Raw genomic sequence first — 26,732 nt, 5'->3', positions numbered from 1 at the left:
TTATTATCATATTTGTTACAGCAATCTGTGATCGGTGAGTATGACTCACTGAAAGCCCCGATGATGGTCTGCATTTTGTAGCAATATTTTTTAATTAAGGTGTGTATACTGGTTTGTTCGACGTAACGCTATGGCACACCTAGTAGACTACAGTCTGGTTCCAGTAGAACATTCATACACACTGGGAAACCAAAAACTTCAGGCGACCTGCTTTATTGCGATATTTGTCTTACAACAGTGGGTCTGGAACGGAGCCCACAGGACCTCTGAGGATGTCTGCATAAGAGTATCCCCAGGGATTTTTGCTCTTATAAATATTGCTTTGATCATTGTCGTATTGTCTTATTAGATCCTAAAACTAGACTCTTAGAAGGGAAAGTGCTAGGCTACGCCTGTTCATCCATACCGCGAAATTGCTCTGCGGGAACTTTCTACTGACCGGGGGCTCTCACCAGGAGCCCCTGAAACTGCACCTCAGGATAATCTCATCAGTACTCAGGGTTAAAGGGTTCTTCGGGTTTTGTTTGTTTGTTTGCAGATTTTCAACCCAAAAGATTAACTGAAAAACAAGGCATTGTTGCTTTGTTTGCATCTCTTAATACCATTCCGTGTGCGCTTGTCTTTCCTTCCTTGGTCCGTTGTGTTTCTCTAGGGAAGTGTCCATTTTTCTCCTCTGTTTTTATGATGTTCTAGCGCTTTCCCCACTGTTCCTACTGCTGCCCTGTTTATTCACTAAGGATATTAACACTGTTATCAACACTACCGTCAGTGAGTTTTCTATAAATGATTCAAAACAGTCTTTCACATGTATCTGGACAATCTTGGAGCTCAGCAGATGTTTGTATTTTTTCCTGTACAGTTAATTCTCCATGGGGTTACCAAGGTGGTATGGCAATTATGAAAGGGATCGTCTCCTCTGTTTTCTATTCTAACTATTGCTATTGCTAGTATATCACTGGGCTTTTTGTTTATTTGTATTGTACCTTCTTTCCCAAACTCTCTTCTAAGAGCTTCATAGTTGATATCCTTGGGTTTCCAAGGAACACACTAGAAAAAGAGTCAGCACACTTTTCCTGTCGATGGTAGGAAGTAAATATTTTGGATTTTGTGGGGCCTGTGTCACCAAGTACTTTCTATCTCTACTCAACTTTCAATGGCTTTACGACTATTGTAGCTTGAGAGCGGGGGTTCACAAAATATAAACAAATGGGAGTGGCTGCATTCTGATAAAACTTCACTGACAAAAAAAAATGGGCAGCCAGGCTGTCCAGCCTGTTAATACCCCAGCACGTCTACCCTTGCCCTGGGCTATCTGCGAATATCAATGACATTATTTCCCACAATCCATTCTTTGCTATCCTAATTTCTGTTTTGTGTCTTATTGCATTGGCTAGATACCCAGGAAAATGTTACTTAGTAACGACGACACTGGGCTTCCTTCTCAATGTAACAGGGACAGTTTAAATACAATGTTAGCTTGGCTGTTGGTTTCATCGAGGTAATATTTATTTACCTTGTAGCAGAAGTAGTCTGCTCCCGCTTTTCTAAAAGGCCTCTTTTTGGCTCGTTTCCCTAAATTAGGAATTTTAATTAATACTGTCTCATGAGATTATCATATGATTTTCCTTACTGGGCCCCTGACGCATTATCGTTATCTCCTGATCGTAAACCATCCTTGTACTTCTGCGTGAAACAATATTGTCAGCACACTGTTTCATTGAGGACGTTTGGATCTAAAGTCTCACTGTAGCGGGTCTTGGGGTTTCTGTCAACAGAGCATCTACATCAAGTTCTGCTAAGGGGCGTTATGTTAATTTCATAAAATGACCTGGAAAGATTTCCATAGATTTCTATGCTCAGAAAAGTTTCTATATCACAGAGTTTGAAATAACTCATCTATAAAATTCTCTGGGCCCAGGGCCTTTTGGGGACGTAACTTTTACTCATTCACCAAAGTTATTAGAATATTTAATTTTCTCTGCTTCATCTTGAATCAGATCAAATTAAAACCTTCCTCCTCCACTTTGAAAGCTTCAAAGTGAATTAACACAAGACTGTCCAGCGAATGCAACATTAAAATCTTCCTTCGACCCTAGTTTCAGATCACCTGCTTTACTTCTAGTTATTTGTGGTTTTCATCCTTATATTTGCAAGTTCAACGATTTCCCCTCCCTCACAATACATTTCTATTTTTACCTTTTTAGGTTGCTTTCTTAACTTGCAAAATCATGTAAGGCTACTAATTTGCATCAAAGCCCAGCTTTGGCGATATTCTACACATTTAAGGTACATGATATTCTCATTCCCACTATTTTCCAAATGGACTTTAATGAAAATCTGCTTCTCCCAAAAGGTATCAAAGCAATCAACTTTAAATCACCAGGGAGCACTTTTCTGTTCAAATGTTTGAAGTCAATTTTTAGTTTCTACTGCACTGTAGTCAGAACAAAAACCTTACATGGGCGGGGGACATGCATTAAGATTTTTTGTCTGGTCTTTCCATCTGCAATACCAGTGACGTTCTTGGACGGAAACCAAAGACATGTTAGCAAGATTCAGAACATTTCCATCCAGGCATAAATGGGCCTTTTCCCAAATGACCACAACACGGGTCCCTCAGGAAAAACTACTGAGAAATGGGTGTCCAAACATGAAAAGGTCTCATCAAACAAGCCAAATGTATATGCGGTCGCCCCCCTCCCCCGCTACCTGTCGTTTGGGGTTCCCACATTCTCCGCTGCCTACACACCCCACAATCTCATACCAAACCAGTGGTCCTCAACCAGGGGCGAGTCTGCCCCTCCCTCCACCATGGGGGAACATCTGACGTGTCTGGGGACATTTTTGGTTGTCACTACTTGGGGGAACACGTAAGCTATTGGCATTGTGAGACCAGAGACCAGAGATGCCACTCAACATCCTACCGTGCACAGGGCAGGCCCCACAACTGAGAATGATCTGGCCCTAAATGTCAAACGTCTGGGATTTGAGAAACCCCGATGCGGATGGACCCAAGCCTCAAATGTCTAGGCCTTTCTTTTCTGCAGGTTGTATTCCAAATGGCCACTAGAGGTCAGATCAGGGCCACACAAATAGGCCTGAAAAAATCAAGAAGCAAATCCTCTGAGTAGCATCCCTCCACGTGGCCCTGACCTGCCTTTCCAGTCTCCCCTCTGGCTCCTCCCAGGGGCCCCTGATTCATCCCAAGGCCTTCCTTTCCCCAGCCTCTCTCGGCCTGTCCTCTCCTTCAGGACAAGCCCCCTTGGAGCTTCAAGACACAAATCAAAGGAAAGCCCACCTGTCCTCAGTGGAGTTCAGCGACACGGCACGCCTTGGCTCACACGCCTGCAGCCCCACACTTGCCACCCCAAATAAAAACATTCTGTTTGCAGATCAGGCTCCCCCCACGACCTGCTGCACATGCCTCAGATTCTGGGGTCCAGGCGTAGTCGGGCCCACACCGTAGGTGCCAATAAACAAATGTTTAAATAAATGTTCAGCGGGTGAACACATGGGGGGAAATGTGTGGCATCTAAGAGGTGCCCAGAAAGTACCCCCTTCTATTCTGTTTTATTTTTTCTTAAGTAAACTCTGCCCCCAATGTGGGGTTCGAACTCCTGACCCAGAGATCAAGAGTCACATGCTCCACCGACTGAGCCAGCCAGGCACCCCTGATTCTACATTTTAGTAAGAGTGTGTTAGTGCAGATTTGTGCCCAGATCCCATTTGAGGGTGAAGGCAGTTCCCGTATGAATTCGTGAAGCCTCCAATATCTGCAGAGCAGCCCATCACATGCATTAAGGCCACGGAAGCCTCTGGAGTCTCAAAGGCACACAGCATGCTTCCTGCCCTGCCTGGCCCGCCAGCCCTGCGCTGAGCAGCCCCCAGTGGTCACGCAGACCTCCTGCAGGTGAGCCGTACCTAGTGTTCTCAGCACCAGGGCTTGAAGAGGATTTTCTGTGAAAACAAAACCAACCACTCTGAGGACAGACAGAACTCATTCAGCCACATTCCCTCCGAGCAGCCCAAGGGTGCCCTGCCCTTGACTGTGGACCACATCTCCCACCCCCCAAATCACATCATCTCCATCAGATGCAGAGAACACAGCATGGGGGGAGGGCGGGCGGGGGAGAATCAGAGAAAATACCCTCCCCTCCCCCGAGACCTGGCCAGCTGGGGTACCCCCTCAGATGCCAAACTTGACTACATTTAAACATCACAACTGACTCAGCCATTTCCTTAAGTCCAGCAGCATTTTGTTTTTAACTGGTAAAACAGTAACTGCCCCCACCCTCCACGCCTGGGCTCTGACATTTAGCGCTCTTTTGGACTCAGGGTCGGGGGGGGAAAAAAAGCAAGAAAGAAAAAAAATTTTTTTAAATGTCACACATCGATGGTTCTGGGAAAACGTCTATTCTTATGAGAAGTGATGATTGGCATTTGAAGGGACCCATTTTAAAATCTTATTTTATCCCAGTGTCACCCTTTTGGGGTTTCGATCCACTCTGGAGACAGCGCATTGCATCAGACATTGCTGGGGGGCCCGTCTGCTGAGGGCGGTAAGGGGGCGGGATAAGAGGCATCTCACAGCCCACACCCCACACCAGCAGCCAGATCCGGGGTCGGATCCCTCGCCAGCTCAGAAACACCGGCTCTGGCCCCATGAAAGGGAGGTGACAGCTACGTCAGTGGGCTACTCTAAAGACTCATGAACTAATATGATGCAGACAGCACTGCTGGTGTCAGGTGGGTGGAGGCAGGGATGCGGCTCATCATCCTACACAGGACAGCCCCACAGCAGAGGACGAGCTGGCTCCAAACGTCCACAGGGTCAAGGCTATGAAGCCTGGGTGACTCACGTGCTCTCACAGTCCTAAGAAACAAGAACTATTATTATCTGCACGTGGCAGATAAGTAAACTGAGGCATCGAGAGACACCTGCCGTTTACCTGAGCGTCTCTGCCTCTGGGAGAGGCAATGACAGAGGAGTGGCCTGGGGTCGTCTTCACTGCAAACCCTCTCAGAGCCGATGTACATCAGCACATCCCTTCCCTCCCTCAAGGAAACTCAACAGATTTAAACAGGAGAAGCCTCCGGGTTTTGAAGATGCCATAGAAATTTCCAGAAGGACAAGAAGGTTGGCGAGATGAACACAAGAGAATGCTCTGAGCTTGAGACTTCAAGATAAATCAAACATGGGGCCCAGTAGGCATTCCTCAGGGTGTGCCGCAAAACCTAATGGAGCTCGTTTAAGAACGCAGGCGGAGACCCCAGGCTGGGACAAAGAGTTTGGGCCACGTGGGAAAGCAAATGTTGAGGGTTTGTGGGGTTTTTTGGGTTTTTTTTTTTTTGTTTTTTTTTTAACTTGTCCCTGTTTGGAGTGCTTATTTGCTCTTCCTGGTGAGGTTCCTATTGAATCTCCTCCTTTACCCACCCACCCCCTGGGTCCCCGCTTCATCTTGTTCCCCTAACGACCCCCCCTCCACACAGAGCCAATGAACAGTCCTGACCTGGGGACGAACACCACATTGTGCAGGTAATCCTCAAAGGTCTTCCTAAAAGAGGACTCCTCCAGCTCCTTGAGGATCTGAGAGTCCGTCTTGGGGCAGGAGCAACATTCGCCGGCAGACTCCTCGTATTCACTCTGGTTGTGCTTCTGGGAGCCCTCGGCCTCGAACGGCGGAGACCAGGTCCGGGACGGCAGTTTCAACCCTAGAGACAGGCAGAGCAGGTGGCCTCGGATCCTCCCCCTGAGCCCGCAACATGCACACCGCCAAGGGGGTCTTCTCAGAGGGGCTGGGGACACCTGTGCATGTCAGGGTGTTCCAGAAACTAGAAGACACCATAACCCCATCGGACTGGAGACTAAGGTAACCAAGTATGTCTTGGCCCCATGGAACCTACAATCTAGTGGCTGGGAATTGGGGGGCGCCACGTAAGAAACATAAACACATATACCATGGGTCAGCTCGCAGGGTGAACGTACAGAGGATGTCTCAAGCTGATGCTTTTCACGAGGTGGTCTCGGAGGAAGTGACTGCCGAGCAGTCCCAAATGAAGGAAAGGAATGAGCTACGCACACGTCTTGGTGTAAAGCAGTTCAGACGGAGCAAAAAGCAAGTGCAAAGTCCCTGAGGTAGGACTTTCCCTGGCATGCCGAAAGACACCAAGAACCCAAAGTAATGAGCAGGACAGAATGAGGGACAGGAGGTGGGAGGTGGGGTTAGAGAAAGGCTGAGGGGGCAGGTGACAGTGCCATGAATCAATCAATCAGCCAGCCAACCATATAAAGTAACGGGAGGCCACATAAAGGGTCCGACCTACAGACCCAGTGGTTACAAATGAAAGAATCTACAGTTCACTCAGGAATCCAGAAATCAGTAGAGCAGTGGTTCTTCCCCGGGGTCAGGGGCGGGGGAGGGGTGATTCGGCACCATCCCCCACCCCCACCCCCACCCCACCCCAGCCCCGGACACTGGGCAAGGTCTGGAGATATTCTGGCTGTGAGGAATCCTGCGGGATGGAGGAGATTCTGGCACCTGGGGGCTGAGGCCGGGGGTGCTGCTCACTGTCCGACAAGGCACGGGACAGCCCCGGCCCCAGAGAATGGTCCAGCCCCCAAAGGCCAACAGTGCTGAGGTGGAGACACTCTGGACTAGCGACGCGAGGCGAGATGGGGGAAGACATTTTTCAAAAACACGAAGTTGTTTTTTAAGTGCCGAAGCTGGCCGTGTCGCGACCCCCGAGTCCAATCCCAGGGACACCGGCCATCCATCGTGCGGGCCACGGACATGCTTCGGGTGCGACTGTGAGGATGAATGCTGCTCTCACCAGGCGACATCCACGAAGGGCCCTGGGATTCACCTTTCCCGCCACCAGCCCTTGTGCCTGGAGCCTCCCGGGGGCTACTGGGCATTTTTTTTCCTCTCCCCTTGAATGGGTCCTGGAGACAATGGGCTCTAAGTACCGTCCCGTGAATGGCGAGTATCCACTCAGAAGCCTAAGTATTTATCCAGCTGATATTGCTACAAGGGACTCTTAAGAACACTTCTAACATTTATTAATAGACACAGACTAACCCGGCTGGGTTAACCATTACAGGGACTGGTCATGGCATAAGGGATGGAGGAAAACGGTCGGGTTTCCTTCGTGCGAGAGGATCCTAAGAAATTTCTGGAGAGGAAAGGACCTTCTGATCAGGCCACACACAGTTCCTCGCTCCCGTTACCTTCTCCGGCCCCCACCGCAGGGCACGTAGTGTCCCACGGTTTTTCTGTGACTACACAGGGGAAGGACCGGTAATGTGGCACCTAGGACAGTCCCATCCACAGAGACAGAGAGGAGACGGTGGGAGCCGGGGGTGGGGTGGGGGGTGGGGAGCCCATCTTCATGGGGACAGAGTCTCAGTTTGAGGACATGGCAAGTTCTGGAGACAGAGGGCGGGGATGGCTGCAGGACAGTGTGAGCGCGCTTCGTGCCGCCGAGCTGTGTGCTTAAAAATGGTTCAGATCGTCAATTTTGTGTTATATATATTCCACCACAATTTTTAAAAATGCAGTCGATAACGCCATATTCTAGAACTGAAACATGCTACGGGAGTCGAACTCAAATGTTCCCCCACACACAATACAAGTGATGCATGTACGAACTCACTCACCACCTAGGAGAAATCCTTTCCGGCATATAGGTATATCAAAATCATCCCGATGGGCACTTTCAATATCTTACAGTTTTACCTTTCAATACCTTATAATTCAACCATATCTCAATAAAGCCTGGGGGGAAAAAGCCCTACTGGTGATACTAATGGGAAACCACTACCAGTCATAGTGAGTAAGCTTATTTATTTTATGTATGTTTTTCAAACTGTGGTAAAATACAGGTAACATAAAATTTGTCATCTTAATCATTTCTAAGTGCACAGCTCAGTGGCATTAGGTACATTCACACTCTTGTGCACCATCCCCACCATCCATCTCCAGAACTTTCTCATCTTTCCAAACCCTGACTGTGTCCCCATGAAACACTGACTCCCCTCTCCCTCCCCAACCCCTGGCTCCCACCATCTACCTTCCGCTTCTGTGGACGGGACTCCTCTGGGGACTTCCTATGGGTGGATTCATACCATATCTGTCCTTAGTAAGTTTATTTACCAATTCCATAAACTTTGTGATCATTACAAAGTAAGCCATGTGTAAATAGCCACATTGTAATGATAGATTTAGACTTTCAGAATTGAAGTTGTTACTCTTTAAAAAAAAAAAAAAAAAGGGGAAGCACCAAGGGCTGTTGCTGGTGGTGGTTCAAGCTGGTGGTTTCGGTTACTTGAATGCAGGGCCAACAGCTCACAGCTAAGCTGAGGCCTGTGCTTGCTCTTGAGTTATATAAAGCATCTGGGGAGATAAATCACGTTTGCAAGCCTCAGCTCAGGCGGGGAATGAGGTCACAGGCATACATATAGCACATGATCTTAGAGCTGGGACAGCTCCCAGAGATCATCTGGCCTCCTGCCCCTTCTCCCGAAAAGGAGGCGGCCGGTGACAAGCTCGGTGACTTGCCCAAAGCCCTACAGCAGGTCAGACACTCAGCCAAGAGTCGCCCGCAGGCTCAAGGCCTCCGCCATGCCTCACCAGCAGTCCCTGAGCCTTCGCCTCCAAGGTCAAGGGCTGAGGAAATCGCTAACTCAAAACAATCTAAAGAAAAATAAATACGGACAAACAAAAAGCACAAGTGAACAACAACAACAAAAAAAAGAAATTAAAGGAAAAAAAATGACATCTGTTTCTCCGGTTTGATGGGGTTTATTTAAAATCCAGCTTTAAAATTTTAAACTAATTTATATAAACTACTTTGAGGCTCAGAGACTTTTCTGTTTTCCTGCAAATGGATGAAGCCTGTTAAGTAAACAAGATTAAAGAAAGGGGGGGGGAGAATCATCTCTAGTATAAATTTCTCATGGAAAGCACAGAAGGGAACGCATTACCGCTCCTGGCTACCTCAATCCTTAAAACGTTAAGGGTCTAAACGTAGGGGCTAAAACTCTTCCCTGACTTTGTTATTAACCTCTCGACTCCTAGCTTAGCCCCCAGATTCAGGGGGTTAACAGAGCTGCATCCCCATAGCGGGGAAGGGGGAGGGGGAGAAAATTTCAGATGGAAATGGTGCCAAGACATGGAACTATCTGGTTTTGATGCGAGTCTTCAGAGTGTCATGAGGCGGTGATGTTTAGAAATGGGTCTGCATGGTTTGGTGGCGTGTGTGGGCACATGCCCCCACACTTACACGGGGAAGCCAGCATGGCGGGGAGATGCTTGCCTGGAAGCAGGACAAAGCGGATCATCTGCTCCCACAAACCCACCTGCACTCACCTTTGAGGCAGTAATCCAGCTCATACAGCTCACTGTCTTCCACCTGCCTCTCCCAGAAAACCAGGTAGTGTGTGATGTTGCCATTGGGATCAGAGGGAGGCTTCCACTTCAGAATAATCTGGGACGAGGAGTTAGAAACGGAGATTGGATCCAGGGGGACGGAAGGGTCTGCAAAGGAGAAAGGGAAAACAAGTGCATCGTGAGCAGGGGGCGGGGACTGGCTGTCGGGCGGGCATAAGAAGGAACACACCAGTCAGAGAAATCATGGGGATGTTCACTGCAGTGTTACTTAACAGCAGAGAAAACTGGAGACACGTGGAAAGCTCACCGGGCAAGCGCACGGGGTACCAAATTACAGTCCATTCATACCACAGATTACGTAGCCACTCGTTCACTCATTTATGCAACACGCATTTATGCATAGAAGGCTCCAACTGTGTGCCAAGCTGTCTCGGTTCCAGGCATTGGAAAGACGCTGAGGCAAGGGAGGATAGTGGGAAGAGATAAATAAACTCACATTTTCCAGGTAACATTCGCCCCAAATCGAACCCAATCACGGGGTAACTTTCAGCACTGGGATGCCAGTCATCCGTATCACTGAAACGGCACCTCATCTAACACCCCCCAAAACACACACCACCTTTGGGCTCCACAAAACCTGCCCCTCAAGAATGCAGGTGGCTGAGGGAGTCAATGGGCGGCGGGGGGGAGGGGGGCGTTGAGGCTCTCAAGGCAGAGGGCATCGAGGGTACAAAGATCGAGAAGCTAGAAGCTTCCAGAAACTGTGGAGTCCTCTGGTACTGCTGGAGGATACAAGAAGAGGGGGGCACCAGCCAAAAAAGCTGGGGCTGGCTCATAATGTCTGGACTGTATCCCATGGGACAGGGTTTCTCACCCTCAGGTACTACGGACATTTGGGGCCAGATAATTCTTTGTCGTGGGGGGTCTGCCCCGTGCAGATGCTGAGCAGTGTATAATGCCCATAAGCCCCACGTCCACTGTCACGACAACCAAAACGGTCTCCAGGCATCACCAAAGGTCCGCAAGGGGGCAGGATCACCCCAGTGTTGAGAACCTCCACAATAGGAGGACTTAGGCTTTATGAAAATACAAATACCACTAAATTGCTAGGAAATAGACCAGCGCCCCCCCCCCCCCCCCACCAACAAAAAAAAAAAAAAAAAAAAATGAAGGGGGAAGGGGGCACAAAGATGAAATAAAAATAGCAAAACATTATTGATGAAGCTGGGAGATGGATGGTCCGTGGGGCTCATTTTTCTACTTTTGTGAATATCTGAACATTTTCCAGAATGGGAGGGAACAGAGTAGCTTGTTGCTACTACCTTGTCTTTTGAAATTATAAACCTGGGCACCCGGCTCTTTTAGAAGCCAATAACCACATCAAAGAGCACTTCCTACAACATCACCGTGTCAACTGTTCAAGTCAAGATGTCCGTTTCCCGTAAGAAACACTTACTAGTGGCATCCGTCTGTACATAGATGATATCACTCTTGGCCCCATACGTGCGGCGTTCATCAGAAAAGGTGACCAAGGTCTTGACAAAGATGGCATACTGGGTCCAGGGCTTGAGACCCCGCATCAGCCACCCTGGGTGGTTCTGCGACTTGGGGTCGTTGGACCGCAGAGGTGGGTCGATGTCCACCACCGTCCAGCTGTTGGAACCACACGCATCCTGCCCGTCGAACTCGGTCACATTCTGGTAAGGGCTTTCAAGACAAAGCAGACGGTGGTTATCATTCCATGACTCTCGCTCTGAGGACGGAGAGTTGCAGCAGGGAAGGTGACATCCTACGGGGTTGCCTCCTGTTTACCAACAATCTTATGCCACAAGGAAAAATGACAGAGATCCCAAAGAGAAGGGACCCCTTCCCTTATAGCTCAATTTTCCAACTATATCAATAGTGACGACGATGTTACCAACTACCTCACTACTTATTGGTAAGACTACAGGAGGGGGGGTCCAGGTGGCTCAGTCCTTTAAGCATCCGACTGACTCTTGATTTCAGCTCAGGTCATGATCTCAGGGTTGTGAGATGGAGCCTCGCATCAGGCTCTACACTCAGCATGGAGTCTGCTTAAGATTCTCTCTCCCTCTCCCTCTGCCCCTCCCCCCACTCCCTGTGCACGTGCCTACTCTCTCTAAAATAAATAAATAAAATCTTAAGAAAAAAAAAAGACTGCATGAGAGATTATGTGCTACTTCTCGGCACACAGTTGGAGCATAATAAATCTTCAAAGATGGAGCAATTATTAATATGAATACTATCACAACTTCCATCATCTCCCTTTAAAACTCCTGATCTCAGGGTTGTAAGTTCAAGCCCCACATTGGGTATAGAGATTACTTAAAAATAAAATCTTTAAAAAACTTTTTTTCAGCACAGTCGTATAGACTCCTGAACAACATGGCCCCAACTGCGTGGATCCACTCACGTATGGATTTTTTACAGTACAGGACTGTAAATGCATTCTCCCTCCCTTATGACTCTTTTTTTTTATATATTTTAAGATTTTACTTATTTATTAGAGAAAGAGAGAGACAGCGCGCGAGAGAGAGCATGAGCAGGGGAGGGGCAGAGGGAGAGGGAGAATCAGACTCCCCGCAGAGCAGGGAGCCCAGAGTGGGACTCGATCCCAGGACCCTGAGATCATGACCTGAGCTGAAGGCAGACGCTTATCTGACTGAGCCACCCAGATGCCCCCCCATGACTTTCTTAATAACATTTTCTTTTTTCTAGCTGACTTTCTTGTAAGAATACAGTCTAGAATACATGTAACATACAAAATCCATGTTAATCCACAGCTTATGTTATCCGTAAGGCTTCCAGTCAATAGCAGGCTATTAGTAGCTAAGTTTTCGGGGAGTCAAAAATTATATGTGGATTTTTGACCAGGGTGGGGTGGTCAGCGCCCCTAACTTTGGCATTGTTCCAGGGTCAACTGTACTCAACACGACCAGGTGTTGTTTAATGGGGACAGTTTTAGTTTGGGAAGCTGAGAAAGTTCTAGAGATGGACGCTGGTGATAGTTGCACAACACTGTGAATGCGCTTAATGCCACTGAGCTGTGTGCAGAAACACAGTTCAAGTGGCCAATTTTATGTTGTGTATGTTTTGCCACAATTCTTTAAATGTTGGAGAAAATACAAAATCAATACAAAAATCAATCTTTAAAAACCCACTAAGCGGACTGAGCAGATTTTGTTAAGGATATCTTGCTGAGATATATGGACATAAGGCAAAATGGAATATTGCTGTAGGAAACTCGCCAAAAGAAACCTGTCTGTTTCAATTTCTGGTTTTGACAAACGGGGGTGTTACTAACCTCACATGCCATCAGCTTGTGAGATGGTTAGAAAGGACTTATGGTAGCTATTCCCAAGGAAGAGAGAGACAGAGGAGTCTCAGAGGGGAACCTCTGAACACGCCCAACCCGCATACCTCTTTTTCTTCTACTTACGCCTCTTTGTAGAAAAGCATGAACCCCAGGAGGTCTCGGAAGTCAGGGGGCCAGTACGGCTCCCATTTCAGCAAGATCTTGTCATACGATGTCCGAATGTAAGAAAATTTAAGGAGTTCATTTTCACCTAAGGAAAGTTTAAAAACAGTATCAGTATTAAAACCTTGCTCCAGCGCAGCCCAAAACAGGTGATCCTACATCCCCAAGAGCACCAGTGAGAAGGGAGATGTCAATCTGCTATTCCCTGGATGGGTCTCATTCCCACACGCCTTCTCCCCGGGTTCAGGGGCAAAAGCTGGTCATGCAAGTTGGCCCCTTCCATCAGCCAGTGACTTGGCCAGAGGCTCAACAGTAAGTAGCACCAAACCAAGAAGGACACCGGGCCAATAATTATTAGGAAAAGTGATTTTTCAAGAGTAATGCCTTGTCCTGGCACAATGTTGTCATACATGTGGGCTTTCGAGCCTTACGTGTCGTAAGATAACTCCAGTTCCAACTGAGCACATGCAGAGGGAGTTTAGAGAGCGTAGAGAGCACGCGGGTGGTGGAGAGACAATGCCTTAGAAAGAGTGGACCGCAAGCCCTCCCTTAAGCTCCACCCCAACCTTGCTCTCTCCCTCCCCTGAATTCCCACACTTGGCCGCAAGGACCCAACTCCCTATGAGGCTATCATGGACGCCTTGGCACCTCAAGGCTCAGATGTCCCTTCAGGAGAGAACCTGTCAGAGGAGTGTAGTCAGCTAGCAGTCTCCAGCTCTACAGCAGCTCCAGGACCTGCTAGAGCATTGGAGCCAAGACTATCTATAAGGAGGAATCAAATCATTCATTCATTCATTCAATGTGGATGTGGCATCTTCCAGTATCAGGCACTGTATCTCTGTAATCACAAAGGTAAGATACACCTGTCCTCGATATTTCAGAAATAGAACTCTATGAGACATAGAGCTGTTTTAGCTCATTGGGGGGGGCAATGACACCTCCACCCCACCCCCGAGGGCCAGTGCAGTTCTCAAGGAGGAGGGCGGCCACCTTATCTGATCCACGGGTTGGAAGGACCAGGGCATCCCCACTTACAAGACGCCTGGTCCCCATTGGTCTTCAGGGCAATGTCGTTCCTCTCCTGGCGCCCCTTGGTTCCTGAAACTTCCTCCATCTTGTGAATTTCTGACAAGCAGAGTTTGGGATTGTAGTGGAAGAAGAGTTTCCCCTGAGTGATGGTGAGGTTGTGTTTGCTCCAGTCCCAGAGCTGCCTTAGGTTCTGGTTGTCCAAGGCGTAGAAAGAGTAGTTCCTATGGAAACATACACAAACCTAGTCATTCGCTGGCTTGTCACCTCCAACGCCAAGATGGCGGGGCCATGGCTGGAGCTGTGACCCTGAGGAGCACAAAAATGGACAGAATCTGGGTCCTTGACAGCATTGTTGGACAGCCCTCCTCAGACTTGTCACTCGTGAGTCCATCTCCAACTACAGGAAACACAGATAGTCTGGCTTTCTGTTGTTTTACTGACCCAGAGTCAGCAGACCTCGAGGGGAGGGGATCTGAGAAATGAGGATGGACAGCGGGCGCAGGGAAAGGAGTTCCATTTTGTACATGTGGCACATGAGGCTTCTGGGGGTCACCCCGCTAGAGACAGGCTTGAGGGTAAGCCAGGGCTGGAGCTCTAAGCACACGTAGCTCGTCAGAGAGACAGCCAAGGCTGGGAGCCCAGCACACCAACTCTCAAAGCAGGTGGAGTAAAGGGACCTGGGAGCGAGATGAGGCAGGGAGAGTACCCCAAGAATTAGAATCCAGTGGGCCAGAGATGAGAATTTCAGCAAGGAGTAGGTGCAGTCACTGTCAAAGGGGACCAAGAGCTGAGAAGGTACAGGGCACAGCACTCCCAGGGTCCCGGTCAAGGCAGCACTCCAACTCATAACAAAGCCCAAAGCACACTTGGAGGGCACAAAGTTTGGGCTGTACCCCTTGCGATTTCCCAAGAGTGACTGTATCAATTTCCTCGGCTAGGTCTCTCGACACGTCCCAGCACATTCCTTTCTCTCCAGGCACTGTCCCCTAACAGATTCTTTGGGGGGCTTTAAAAACCCCTAAGTTCTGGGCGCCTGGGTGGCTCAGTCGGTTGAGCGTCTGCCTTCAGCTCAGGTCATGATCTCAGGGTCCTCGGATCGAGCCCCGCTTTGGGCTCCCTGCTCAGCGGGGACTCTGCTTCTCCCTCTCCCCACCCCACTCATGCTCTCTCGTTATCTCTTTCTCAAATAAATAAATACAATCTTAAAAAAGAAAGTTCTCAACACAAGAAAAAAATTTTGTAACTGTACGTGGCGATGGTTGTTAACTAGATTTACCGTGGTGATCACTTTGCATATACACAAATATAGAATCATTATGTCGTACACCTGAAACTAATATAATACTACATGTCAACCGCACCTCAATTAAAAAAATCTAAGTTTTTCTCCCCCCCTACGCCCCCACCGCCGCCTCCAGTTTTACTGAGATATAACTGATTTATAACAGTATTCGTTTCAGGCTTTCAACGTTATGATTTGCTATTTGTAGATATCATGAAATGATCACCACCATAAGTTCAGTTCACATCCATCACCTCACATGATTTAAAAAAAAAAAATTGTTTCGGGGCGCCTGGGTGGCTCAGTCGGTTGAGCGTCTGCCTTCGGCTCAGGTCATGATCCCAGGGTCCTGGGATCGAGCCCCGCATCGGGCTCCCTGCTCCGCGGGAAACCTGCTTCTCCCTCTCCCACTCCCCCTGCTTGTGTTCCCTCTCTCGCTATGTCTCTCTCTGTCAAATAAATAAAAAAATCTTTAAAAAAAAAATTGTTTCTTGTGACAAGACCTTTTAAGATTTATGCTCTTGGGGCACCAAGAATAAATAAAATCTTTAAAAAAATAAGATTTACGCTCTTAGCAAATTTCATATGTGTAATTCAGTATTGTGAACTACGGTCACCATGGATACATCACATCTCCAGGACTTACTTATTTTATGACTGGAAGTCCATACCTTTTGACCTCCTGCACTTGTTTCTCCCACCTCTGGCAACCACCAATCTATTATTCTCTGTATCTCAAAGCGTGTTTTTGTTGTTTTGTTTTTAAACTCCTCATATAAGTGAGATCCTACAGCATTTGTGTTTCTCTGACCTATTTCACTCAGCATAACACCCTCAGGTCGATACGTGTTGTTGCAAATGGTAGGATTTCCTTTCTATTTATGGCCGAGTGATATTCCATTGCATGTATGAGCCACATCTCTATCCCTTCGCCCATCCATGGACACAGTTGTTTCCGTGTCTTGGCAAAAACCCGTGAGTTGTTTTAACTCACGAACCTCCTCCTAGTAAGCCTTCGGGCCACACCCAGAACCGGGCCACGTACCCGATTTCCAAGGTCTCTCCTCGAATCAGCCGTAACTTCCGGAAAAAAGAAAGTGACACAAGAGCGTAGGATCTCCGGATTTTCAGATACCCGGAAATTTCTTCAATGAGTCCTAGGTTGGCCTCCAGCTCAGCTGCCAGGTTGTCTAAGGAAAGGAGAGAATATCCAGTGAGCTTCTACAGAAATATTTTAATCTTCCCATCATCTCTCATAGTGAGGAGTCAACCTAGAGGCTGCAAGTCCCCATATAAGTGACCAGCATGCTTTCTTCCTCATCCTTTAGCTTGTTTGCCCTCCTCCAGACACATGGGCCTCCCCACCATCCCTTAAATAAGCCAGGCATCCTTCTGCCTCAGGACCTTTGCACTGGCTTCCTCCTTTGCCCAGAATATTTTTCTCTCATAGATCTGCTTGGTTTGCTTCATCTCCAGCTCAAAGCATCCTTCCTCAGAGCAGAAACCCCTTCAAAAATAGCAGACCAGGGTGCCTGGGTGGCTCAGTTGGTTAAGCAACTGCCTTCGGCTCAGGTCATGATCCTGGAGTCCCGGGATCGAGTCCCACATCGGGCTCCCTGCTCAGCAAGGAGTCTGCTTCTCCCTCTGACCCTCTTCCCTCTCGTGCTATCTCTCATTCTCTCTCTCAAATAAATAAATAAATAAAAATAGCAGACCCCTTTATTCTCTATTTCGGAGGCTGGCAAATGACAGACGGCCCCGTGGCCAAATCCAGTCTGTTTCGTAAATAACGTTTAATTGGAAAAGAGCCACACCCATTCGTTTACAGGTTCTCTATGGCTGTTTTTACAGCAGCAGAGTTGACTAGTTATGGCAGAGATCGTCTGGCCTGCAAAGCTGAATATATTTATTCTGTGGCCCTTTATAAGAAGAAGTCACCGATCTCTGCTCCCCCCCCCCACCCGTTTCCCTGCTTTACTTCCCTTCATAGTGGGGTCCACCCCAAGTTTACGTTATACATTGATGCGTTTATTTCTAAGATCCATCATGCGCGGGCTTTGCTTTGTTCACTGTGAGCATTCGATAAATGTTTGCTGAATAAATAAAGGGATGCCTTTTTGCCTGCGATGGTATTTCTGGAAACACGGCCCGCAGACCTGCCACAGGGCACGTGGCCTACTTGTTAAAAATGCAAATTCCCGCATAAGAACACCAATTTCCAACTTGGAAAATTAGCATCTCCGGGTGGGCGGGGCCAGGACTGAGCTGTGAATTTTAGGTCAAGTGACTCCTCCGGTGGTGTGTAGCCACCGGGAAGGTGGGTCCCAGCTGGGGGCAGCCCCCACCCCCAAAGCACTCACTGCCCCCTCGGATGTTGATGATGAGGCTTCCGTTGACAACAGTGCAGCCTCGAAGCTCCTGGGCAGACGTCACCGAGTCAATGGTTTTCTCGCCCTCCAGGATGTGGCAGACCTTGGGACAGGGGCCCAGGCATGGAGTGCACATCAGGCTGAAGAAAGAGTGGAGAGAGGGGGTCAGGGCACCCAGGACCCCACGCACCAGGACTGCTCAGGGTCCCGAGGACGGGACTTATGCTGCTACCCTAAGGCTGGGCATTTCCACCACAGCATTGCTGACATTTGGGGCCGGAGAATTCTCTGTTGTGAGCGTGTCTTGTGCCTGGAAGGTGCTGAGCAGCCTCCCCGGCCCTCACTCACTCAATGCCAGTAACACCTGTCCCTCAGCATGACAGCCAAACATGTCTCCAAACATTGTCCCCTGCGGGGACAGGGGGCAAATCACCCCCAGTAAGAACCACCGTGTAAGGGGCAGGTGCATGCCATCCTCCATGGTAGTACGTCCTATGGCTTTACCCTAAAGGCAGGGGACTCATGCTTTTCCCCTAAAACGACAAGGCTCCAGCCATTCCCCAGAGTAATGGTATTTACACTGCACCCCAAGGAGGATCCCATTCTACCCCGAAGAAGCAGGACTCACGCCATCATAATGAAGGGATGGGACTCGGGCGTTACCACGGTGATGGGAATTTTTCCGAGCTGGTGGGCCTTTCGGAGGATTTCTGCTGCCCCATACCACAGTGCTGCCACCCCCACAGGCCAGAACTTGGGCTGCCACCCCGAGGAGACCCAATGCTTGCTGTTGCGTAGGGTCTGACGTGCCTACACCTATAACACAACCTCGCACGGGACAGTGTGTGACGGCGGCAGCCTTTGGCTTTGCTGACTATAGCCTATGGTACTCGAATACACAGCCTCCAGGAGTCCTTTGGCAACCATCCCTCCCCCACACAGGGTCTGAGATGGGTTCTTGGCTAGCACAGCACTCCTAGGTCCAGGCAAGACACATGATCCAGGCCAGGCTGGGCACCATCACCCATCCCCCCAGGGGTTCAGAGGTGGGCACACACCCAAGTCAGTCCAGTGAGGGTTTTACCAGAATTTCCCAGAGGGAGAAACTATCTAAAGTCCTTGGCATGTAGAAAACAAGAACCGTTAGTCCTTGCTCTGATGACTACTTTTTATTAGTGGTATCATTGTTGCTACTGTGGCTGGTTACACACCCCTGGCATATCCAATTCTTCAGAATGACCTCGGTGATGGCAGTCCCAGGTCCTGGCACAGAGCTTCAAAGGCCTTTGGAATTCCCCGAGAGGTAGGAGCATCTTTGCTATGCTAGTGAGGAGACAGTGTGGTGGTCCCTATGTAGCTTCGGGATGGGGGCTGGTCCCCAAGAGGACCAAAGATGGGATTAGATTTGTGGGTCCACTGAAGATGGAGTTCAAGCACATGGTCAAGGAGTCAACTGATCACAGCTATATAACGAGAGCCCAGGGAAAATTCTGGACACCGGCTCAGTGAAGTTTCCTGGACAGTGAATGCAAACATCTGCTGGGAGGGCCACGTCCCTGATTCCACGGGACGGAGCTGGGACACCCCGTGATAACATACACGTCCTTAATAATAAAGCTATAGCTGTAAGTACGGGCAGTTTAAGTGCCTGACGGTGAGCTCTGATTGCCAAGGCATCCATTTCAAAAGACATCCCTCCAGTGAACGTATGGCCAACTGTATGACCCAGCTCCAAGAGATAAGGAATTCGGCTGCCCCGCCCCTAAAGCTCCCTCCTTCCGAAAGCCCTAGGTGGCCTAGATAGTTGACTGTCCGAGTGACCCCACTTCTCCCTCCCCACCCCAATTCCTCTTCTTATGCTTTAAATTCACCAGTGAAGGGGCACCTGGGGGGCTCAGTTGGTGAAGCATCTCCCTTTGGCTCAGGTCGTGGTCCCAGGGTCCTGGGATTGAGCCCCGCATCGGGCTCCCTGCTCAGAGGGGGGGAGTCTGCTTCTGCCTCTGCCTCTGCCTCTCCCCCCCCGCTCCTGCTCTCTCTCAAATAAATAAATAAAATCTTTAAAAAAATAAATTCACCAGTAAAGAGTGAACCCACGAAACCCTGGACACCCCACCATCGGACCCTAACGAAGGCAGAGCCCCAGATCCACACTGTCTCTCTCTCTCTCTCTTTGCCAGTGATCTCGCTGTGTGGCCCGCGAGGGTGCCGTGTGCCCTCTTGTGAGGACCTGTGAGTCATCACCCTCATTCCTCAAAGTTCCCCAATAGTCTTTGCTGAAGTGCGTCCAGCGATCCTAAGAACCACAAGGGCCGGCCCAGCCATAAATAGGGGCCCTGATGGGGAAACGTCTGGACTGGCCACAGCTGACATGTGCCTCTCGGGTGAGCCCTGCCGGAGTCCCTAACCAAGGGCGCTACTATTAACAGGCTCGGGACTAATGGAACAGTATGGCTTTTTTTTTTTTTTTTAGTACTGTGACCTGTTCTAGCAAATTATTGAACCTAAAATGGATACGTGAGAACCCCTACATGCATATCCAACCGATGAGAAGTATGGGTGGCCTGGGTACCCCAAAGCGTGGCTGGCACCTGGAGTGAGGGCAGCGTGGTGGAAGACAGAGTCCGATGCTCACTCCAGGTGGCTAGGGTCAGAACTGCCCCACGGACACGGGTTGATATCAGAACAGCTGGGGTGGAAATGGAATAGGGACCAAATGTTTGGGTTCTTTTGTTGATTCTGCAAATACTCCCAGAGCACCTATTATGTGACAGGTGATACTCTAAGCCAGGGGCCAGCCAACGACGGCCCGCGGGCCAGATCCAGCTGACCACCTGTCTCTGTAAATAACATTAGGCTGCAGCGCGGCCGCACCCGCTGGTTCACGTATCATCTATGGTGCTGTTCTTGTGCTATAGGGGCTGAGTTGCGGAGCTGCCAACAGAGGCCATATGGCCCGCAGAGCTGAAAATATTTACAATCTGGCCCTTTGCCATCGCCCGTTCTAAGCTGCAGGCACACATGAGTGAACGAAAGAGGCAATCTACTTTCCCCGTGGGAGATTACAAAGGCCCCAAGTTGTTTGCAGCCCATCCCACCAAGAAGTGCCCTGTAGGTCCCCATTCAGAGAATCTGGGCTTGGCCACGTGACTTGCTTTGGCCAATGGGACGGTAACAGATGTAATGCAAACACAGGCTTGAAAAGTACTCGCACATGGGGGCAGGTGCTTCCTGGCTACGGGGCTAAGTAACCACATGGAGAGAGGCCTCGGCTGCCCGTCCAAGATATGAGAGGCTACCCTATAGTATGCAGTCGTGGCTGGCTCAGCCCAGGCTGGACAAACCACCCGTCAACCCATGAAATCATTATAAATCATAAATGAGTGTTGTTCCAAGTCACTAAGTGTTGGCTGGTTTGTTACCCAGAAAGAGCTCACCAATACACTTGTGAAACATATGGTCAGGTTGGGCAAAATTAACAAACTGACAATTAAAATATCAACTGGAGGTAAATGCCATGAAAAAAGTGAAAACTGGGGGCGCCTGGGTGGCTCACTTGGTTAAGCGGCTGCCTTGAGCTCAGGTCATGATCCCAGGGTCCTGGGATACAGCCCTGCGTCGGGCTCCCTGCTCAGCAGGGAGCCTGCTTCTCCTTCCCTCTGCCTGCCTCTCTGCCTACTTGTGCTCTCTATCTCTCTGTCAAATAAATAAATAAAATCTTAAAAATAAAAAATGAAAACTGTGTGATGTGCCAAGGAGTGGCTGAATGCTAATTCAGCCAGGGCGGTCAAATAGGGAAGGGTTCTCAGAGGAAGTGACTTTTCAGCTGGAACCTGGCTGACAAGAAGCCAGCCAGGCAAAGATCATTCTAGGGGGAAGGACAGGGACGCCCCATGCCCACGACACTCTTAACATTCACCCCAAATATCAAGCCCTCCTCGTCCCAGGAAAGAGCACCCCAGGACTCCCACCAGGAACCTCAAAGTGACCAAAGATAGTGAGGCTTTTTAATGAATCATGTGGGTTCCCAGACCTCTGTTCTGAAACTATCAGAAACCATTCCCATATAAACCACCAGAATGGAAGAAAACCTATCTGGTCCCATTTGATATTAAACCACATTAGAAAATGGCAGCACTATAGTCTTTCATCAAATAAAAGCTTCAGAAGGAAAGCTAGTATTTTTTTTAAACCAACAAAGTAAAATATTGCTCTGACAAGTTATAATTGGCATCCCTCACTTTGCCTCTCTTCCCTCAGTAAAGGTCCCAGACTTCACAGAACATGCTGCCAATTTCCCAGGGTTTGGGTCCTAGGGGCTGTTGCACCATCAGCAAGCACATCAAAGAAATCTCTCCATCTCAGGTCTCAGTTACAGTCAGGAAAAAAAAAATACCTTTTATTTAAAGCCAGTGTCTTTTAAATAAACATTTCGCCAGAAGACGTTAATATCCATGCTTTATTTCAAATGTGGAAAAAAAAACAAAAAACAGAAATGAATCAAAAGGAATATGGTCATTTTCCCAACCTGAGTGATAAACTGGCCAGGAAAAAAAAAAAGAAAAAGAAAAAGCTCTGTCTGGCATGCAAAGCTGATTTATAGAAGCCTATTTTTGGTCAACAAAACCACTTGATAGGTTTTATCAAAAACAAGTAAAACAAAACATGTTGTACTTGCAGGTTTCACAAACACTCAAAGAGAGGCTCATAAGACCTGAAATAAAGATTGTTTTCCTTCCCACCCACTCCACCCGGGGAAATAAAATTTCCCACCAGAACACGCTCGCTTGGCTAATTCTCAAGTCTGAAGAGGAAGATTTTTTACGTAAGCAGATCAGCTCAAGGCCCCTTGACGTGCGTCTGTTTCTGATTTGTTTTTTGTTGTTTTGTGGGGTTGTTTTTTTTTTCAAACCCTCAACACAAAAACCAGGAAACAGATTTTTTAAACTTGGTTACAGCCCTGAGACACCGAAATAGCTCATCTGAGAAGCTAACAACATGAACAAAAAGTCTGCGATGTGCGTAGGAAATCTGACTCACCACCAAAGAGAGAAAACCGTATTCCTCACCCGAACATTAGGGAACATTAGGTTTGATGGCCCTGTCCTTCAAAATGCAGCAAAGTCCTGAGAATAGTCTAGAATGGATTCTCTTCCTCCTTGTGCTCCTGGCTAATCTCAGCACGCTGTCTGGCTCCAGCAGGGAGAAAACATAAAAACCTCAGCTCTGCTCTGGGCTGTAACATTTGGGCAGCCGCATCCCTGGGGACAGTCCCGTCCCTGAGAAGGATGCTAGTGGAAACCAAGGACTCCTGTCTTTCTGCCTTCTGTTCACCAAGCTAAGCACAGAAAAACTAAAAAACGGTGCATACAACGGGAAAATATTTACTCTCTCGTCCTTTATGGAAAGTTTGTCGAGTCCAGCTCCAAAGCAGGAGGCAACAACGGCATCCGAGAGACCCAGGAATATCACCACGCGGCAGCACCCCCTCACTCGTTGCCAGTTAACTCTAGTTTTTCACACAGTTTTAGCAGATGCCACCCCCCACCACCACCACCACCACCGTCAGCCCTGCATTGCTTCCCGTCTTTGCTGCACCACCACCTCCCCACCCCCGGAAGCCACACCCTGGACTCACTTGCTGGAATTCATCGTGTAGCCAGAGGGGCACTCAGGGATACACTTGCTATTGTGAATGGCATACTGGTGGCAGCCCTGTCTCCGGGAGTTCTTGCATCTGTTGTGCAGGTCCTGGCAGAAGCTGAAGTTCACGCAGCGCCAGTCTTGGAAGTGGTAGTACGGGGGCGGGCAGGTCTCCACGCACCTGCCATCCAGGTAGAAGTTGCGACAGGCCACGCACTTGGTGGGGTCGTCAGGCTCGGAGCAATTGCCTAAACACTGGCTGTGGCAGCAGAGACCCTCGGCGGTACAGCCGTGTGACTTGCAGATGGTGGGACAAACTGGGGAGAGAGAGAAAACAGCCGGTCAGCAGCTTCGCTGTCTGCACAGACTGCAAGCCTGGATGAGGGAGGGCAAAAGCCACACAAAATCCTAACAGTAACGGTCTCCCTTCTTGACTATTAATTCATATCAGCGGAGAGGCTCTGACTTGCAGCATTTGCAAATCGCCCCAGTGTAAATACCCCCACCTCGGTCCATCTGAAGCTACCAACAAAATGCTGCTGAACATGGAGCAGATGAGAGAGACACACAGTAGCCCAGCCTTATAACAGCATCTCACTATATAGCTATAATAGTAGCGAATAACCTCAAAAGCGTAAGCAATTGAAAAATGTAGTGAGATAATAGGAAGTGGGGAGCTCTGAGTATTTATTACCTTTGTTTTTAACATGATTTGTGATTTTTTAAAAGATTTTATTTATTTATTTGAGAAAGAGAGAGAAAGCATATGAGAGGGGGGAGGGTCAGAGGGAGAAGCAGACTCCCCGCCGAGCAGGGAGCCCGATGCGGGACTGGATCCAGGGACTCCAGGATCATGACCTGAGCCGAAGGCAGTCGCTTAACCAACTGAGCCACCCAGGCGCCCTAATGTGATTTGTTAATTGTAAGTCTGTCTCATGTACATTTTCATAACAGCTTCTTTAATTAGCTAGTTCACAAATTCCCTGAAACCCTGACCGTCGGTTCTAGCAAGCTGCCTCTAGCACGCTTCTGCAATATTGGTATAAACAGATACATTACTATAGGGCCGTTTCCTCCGTGTTACAAATGGGGAAACCAAGGTACAACAAGAAGGTGAAGCAAGTTACCCAAAGGTCATTTATCACTTCAACCGACATCTGATTGCCCTGATCTAGATGTTGCAACCAAGGAACAAGGAACAAGGTGCAGGAACAACAAGGCGGCCGCAGCCCCTCCTTCCGGAGCACGGGGTCTGACGGAGGAGGCAGGTGCTTACTTAAACTCCAGGCTTAGGATGCGCAATCGCATAAGCCAGAAGCATGGGGCTGGAGGGAAGGGGAAGGGGACACGTCTGTTGCAACCTGAAGGAGATAATGAACAGGAAGAAAAAAAGAAGGCCCTGCCGACGGGGAGGCCAGAGGCTTGCCTCTGATTTCATGGCCGGGGGAGTTTCTGGTCCCCTGCAACGGAACTTGTCCACCAAAGGCTGGACTCTGCGCCGGGTTCCTGCAGCAGCTTGTCACCCACCCCCTCTCTCCCCAGGTCTCACTACTCATCGCTTCCTAATTACCCCCTTGATTTCAGTGCCTCGGCATCTGGCCTGGTCCTTAATGACCAGACCTCCCTGCCCAGGCTGTTGGCATATCTATCCGTGGACATATGGCTTCCCTGAGGCTGGACAGACCTCGACTGTGGCCTGGCCTGTTCTTGGAGTCGCTTTCTTCGCTCAGTCACTCTGCATGGCTTGAAACACAGTCCGGAGGCTGGGGAGTGTTCCTGACCCCAAGCCCTCAGGCTCTTTGTTGCAGCCACTTTAAGGCCCCAGTGGACCCCAAAACCAGCCCCAGGAAACAGAAGGGGTCCCTGAAGCCACATTCACATAGGAGCAGCACTGTCTGATGTAACTTTCTGCGAGGACAGGAATGTTCTCGAGCTGCACTGTCGAACACGGTGGCCGCTCCTCCCCTGTGGCTCTTGTGTGTGGTTAGTGCAAATTTTTTTTTTTATCGTGGCAAAATACACACAGCATAAAATTGACCATCTTAACCATTTTTAAGGGCACAGCGCAGTGGCACAAAGTATACTCACACTGTCACTAACCATTCCCACCATCCATCTCCAGAACTTTCTCATCTTCCCAGACTCCCCGTGCCTCTGCCCGTCCCCTGGCTCCCACCATCTACTCTCTGTCTCTGTGGATGGGACTCCTCTAGGGACCTCCAGGGAGGAGAATCATATACTACTTGTCTTTTTGTGACTGGCTTGTTTCACGGAGCATAAAGTCTTCAAGATTCATCCATGTTGTAGCAGGTGTCAGAATTTCTTTCCTTTTCAAGGCTGAATAGCATTCCACTGTGTGTACATACACCCTGTTTTACGTATTCATTCATCCATCAATTGGCATTTGGGTTGTTTCCACTGTGAATAATGCTGTTAAGATCATGGATACACAAGTATCTCTTCAAGACTCAGCTTTCAATTCTTCTGCGTATACACCCAGAAGCAGAATTGTTGAATCATATGGCAATTCTATTTTTAATTTTTGGAGGAACCACCATACTGTTTTCCACGGCGGCTGCGCCATTTTGCATTCTCGCCAAGAGTGCACAAGGGTTCCGATTTCTCCTGAGGAAGTAAACTTTTCATTGTATTTCATTGTATTTCAGTTTTAATTTTACCAGCCACAGGCAGCTATTGGCTCTTGCGCTGGACAGCAGAGGTCTTGAGAATGAAAATAAATTCCTTGCTAAGGCCTACAAGTCTCTTGTGGTCTAGCCTGCTGGCCTCTTGGAGTCCTTCTCCCGGCCCCAGATGGCAGCCATTTGGGTCTCCTTTCTGCTTCCCCCGCCCCCGCCTGCCCCCCCAACACACACTCCTACCTAAGGACCTTTACATCTGCTGTTCCAGCTAGCTGAAGCGCCCTCCCCCATTATCCTCCCACGACCCCACGACTGGCTCATTCTTGTTCTTCAGGCCCCAGCACTTCAGGAAGACCTTCCCTGACCTCCCCACTGGAAGTCACTCCCCTCCACCTCCCCCCGCCCCCCGCTTCTCAACCATGTCCTAACACACGATCTGATTACATTTTTCTTCTAGTATTTATCGCTCTCAAAAACTACACTAGGTGTTTGTTGACCGTCTGTCTAGAGGGAAGGCTGGAGGACAAGCTGTGTCTGCTGCATTCACAGCACCAGCTCCTAGGATACACACTCCTAAGACGGGGCTTGCACCAACAGGCCTTTAGTAGGCACAGCTCCAATCAGACAGAGAGGCAAAAGGAATGACTTTGGAGCAGTTCCAAGTACCCAATTTTTAGCCACTGGCTCAAGAATGCATCCATGATCCACCCCCCAGTTGCAGGTGCTCCACAAATACCATGAAAATCTACAGGCAAATGCAAGATGTGGAGCATCTACGCATGGTGCGTATTCTGACTTTTTACGCCATGGACCCAGAAAGAAGGAAGAAGCTGTAATAGGAGCAAGGTGGGTGATGGGAGAAGGTCCATGTAGGTTTTTTAGGGA

General features: G+C 48.9%; 1 protein-coding gene across 4 annotated transcripts in view; it reads right to left on the bottom strand.

Annotated features, from left to right (window-relative positions):
* The window catches only part of INSR (insulin receptor), a 127,981-nt gene that overhangs the window by 26,237 nt on the left and 75,012 nt on the right, over nucleotides 1-26,732 (bottom strand). For 2 of the 4 annotated variants that reach the window (XM_073889440.1, XM_073889439.1), the window contains exons 3-11: nucleotides 23,204-23,525; nucleotides 17,560-17,708; nucleotides 16,245-16,389; nucleotides 13,924-14,138; nucleotides 12,850-12,976; nucleotides 10,846-11,096; nucleotides 9,369-9,536; nucleotides 5,511-5,712; nucleotides 3,922-3,957 (exon numbers count right to left, since the gene is read on the bottom strand). In XM_073889440.1, the coding sequence (XP_073745541.1) occupies nucleotides 3,922-3,957; nucleotides 5,511-5,712; nucleotides 9,369-9,536; nucleotides 10,846-11,096; nucleotides 12,850-12,976; nucleotides 13,924-14,138; nucleotides 16,245-16,389; nucleotides 17,560-17,708; nucleotides 23,204-23,525 (1,615 nt within the window). The remainder of the gene's footprint in view (nucleotides 1-3,921; nucleotides 3,958-5,510; nucleotides 5,713-9,368; nucleotides 9,537-10,845; nucleotides 11,097-12,849; nucleotides 12,977-13,923; nucleotides 14,139-16,244; nucleotides 16,390-17,559; nucleotides 17,709-23,203; nucleotides 23,526-26,732) is intronic. The other 2 variants (XM_025863348.2, XM_025863347.2) reach the window with 1 other exon arrangement.

The sequence above is a fragment of the Callorhinus ursinus genome, unplaced genomic scaffold (assembly GCF_003265705.2).
Source record: "Callorhinus ursinus isolate GAN/ISIS: 27379988/994484 unplaced genomic scaffold, GSC_fseal_2.0 scaffold107, whole genome shotgun sequence".
In the NCBI taxonomy this organism is placed as follows: Eukaryota; Metazoa; Chordata; class Mammalia; order Carnivora; family Otariidae; genus Callorhinus; species Callorhinus ursinus.
The sequence above is the reverse complement of the archived record's forward strand: the minus strand, read 5'-3'. Positions and strand labels throughout refer to the sequence as shown.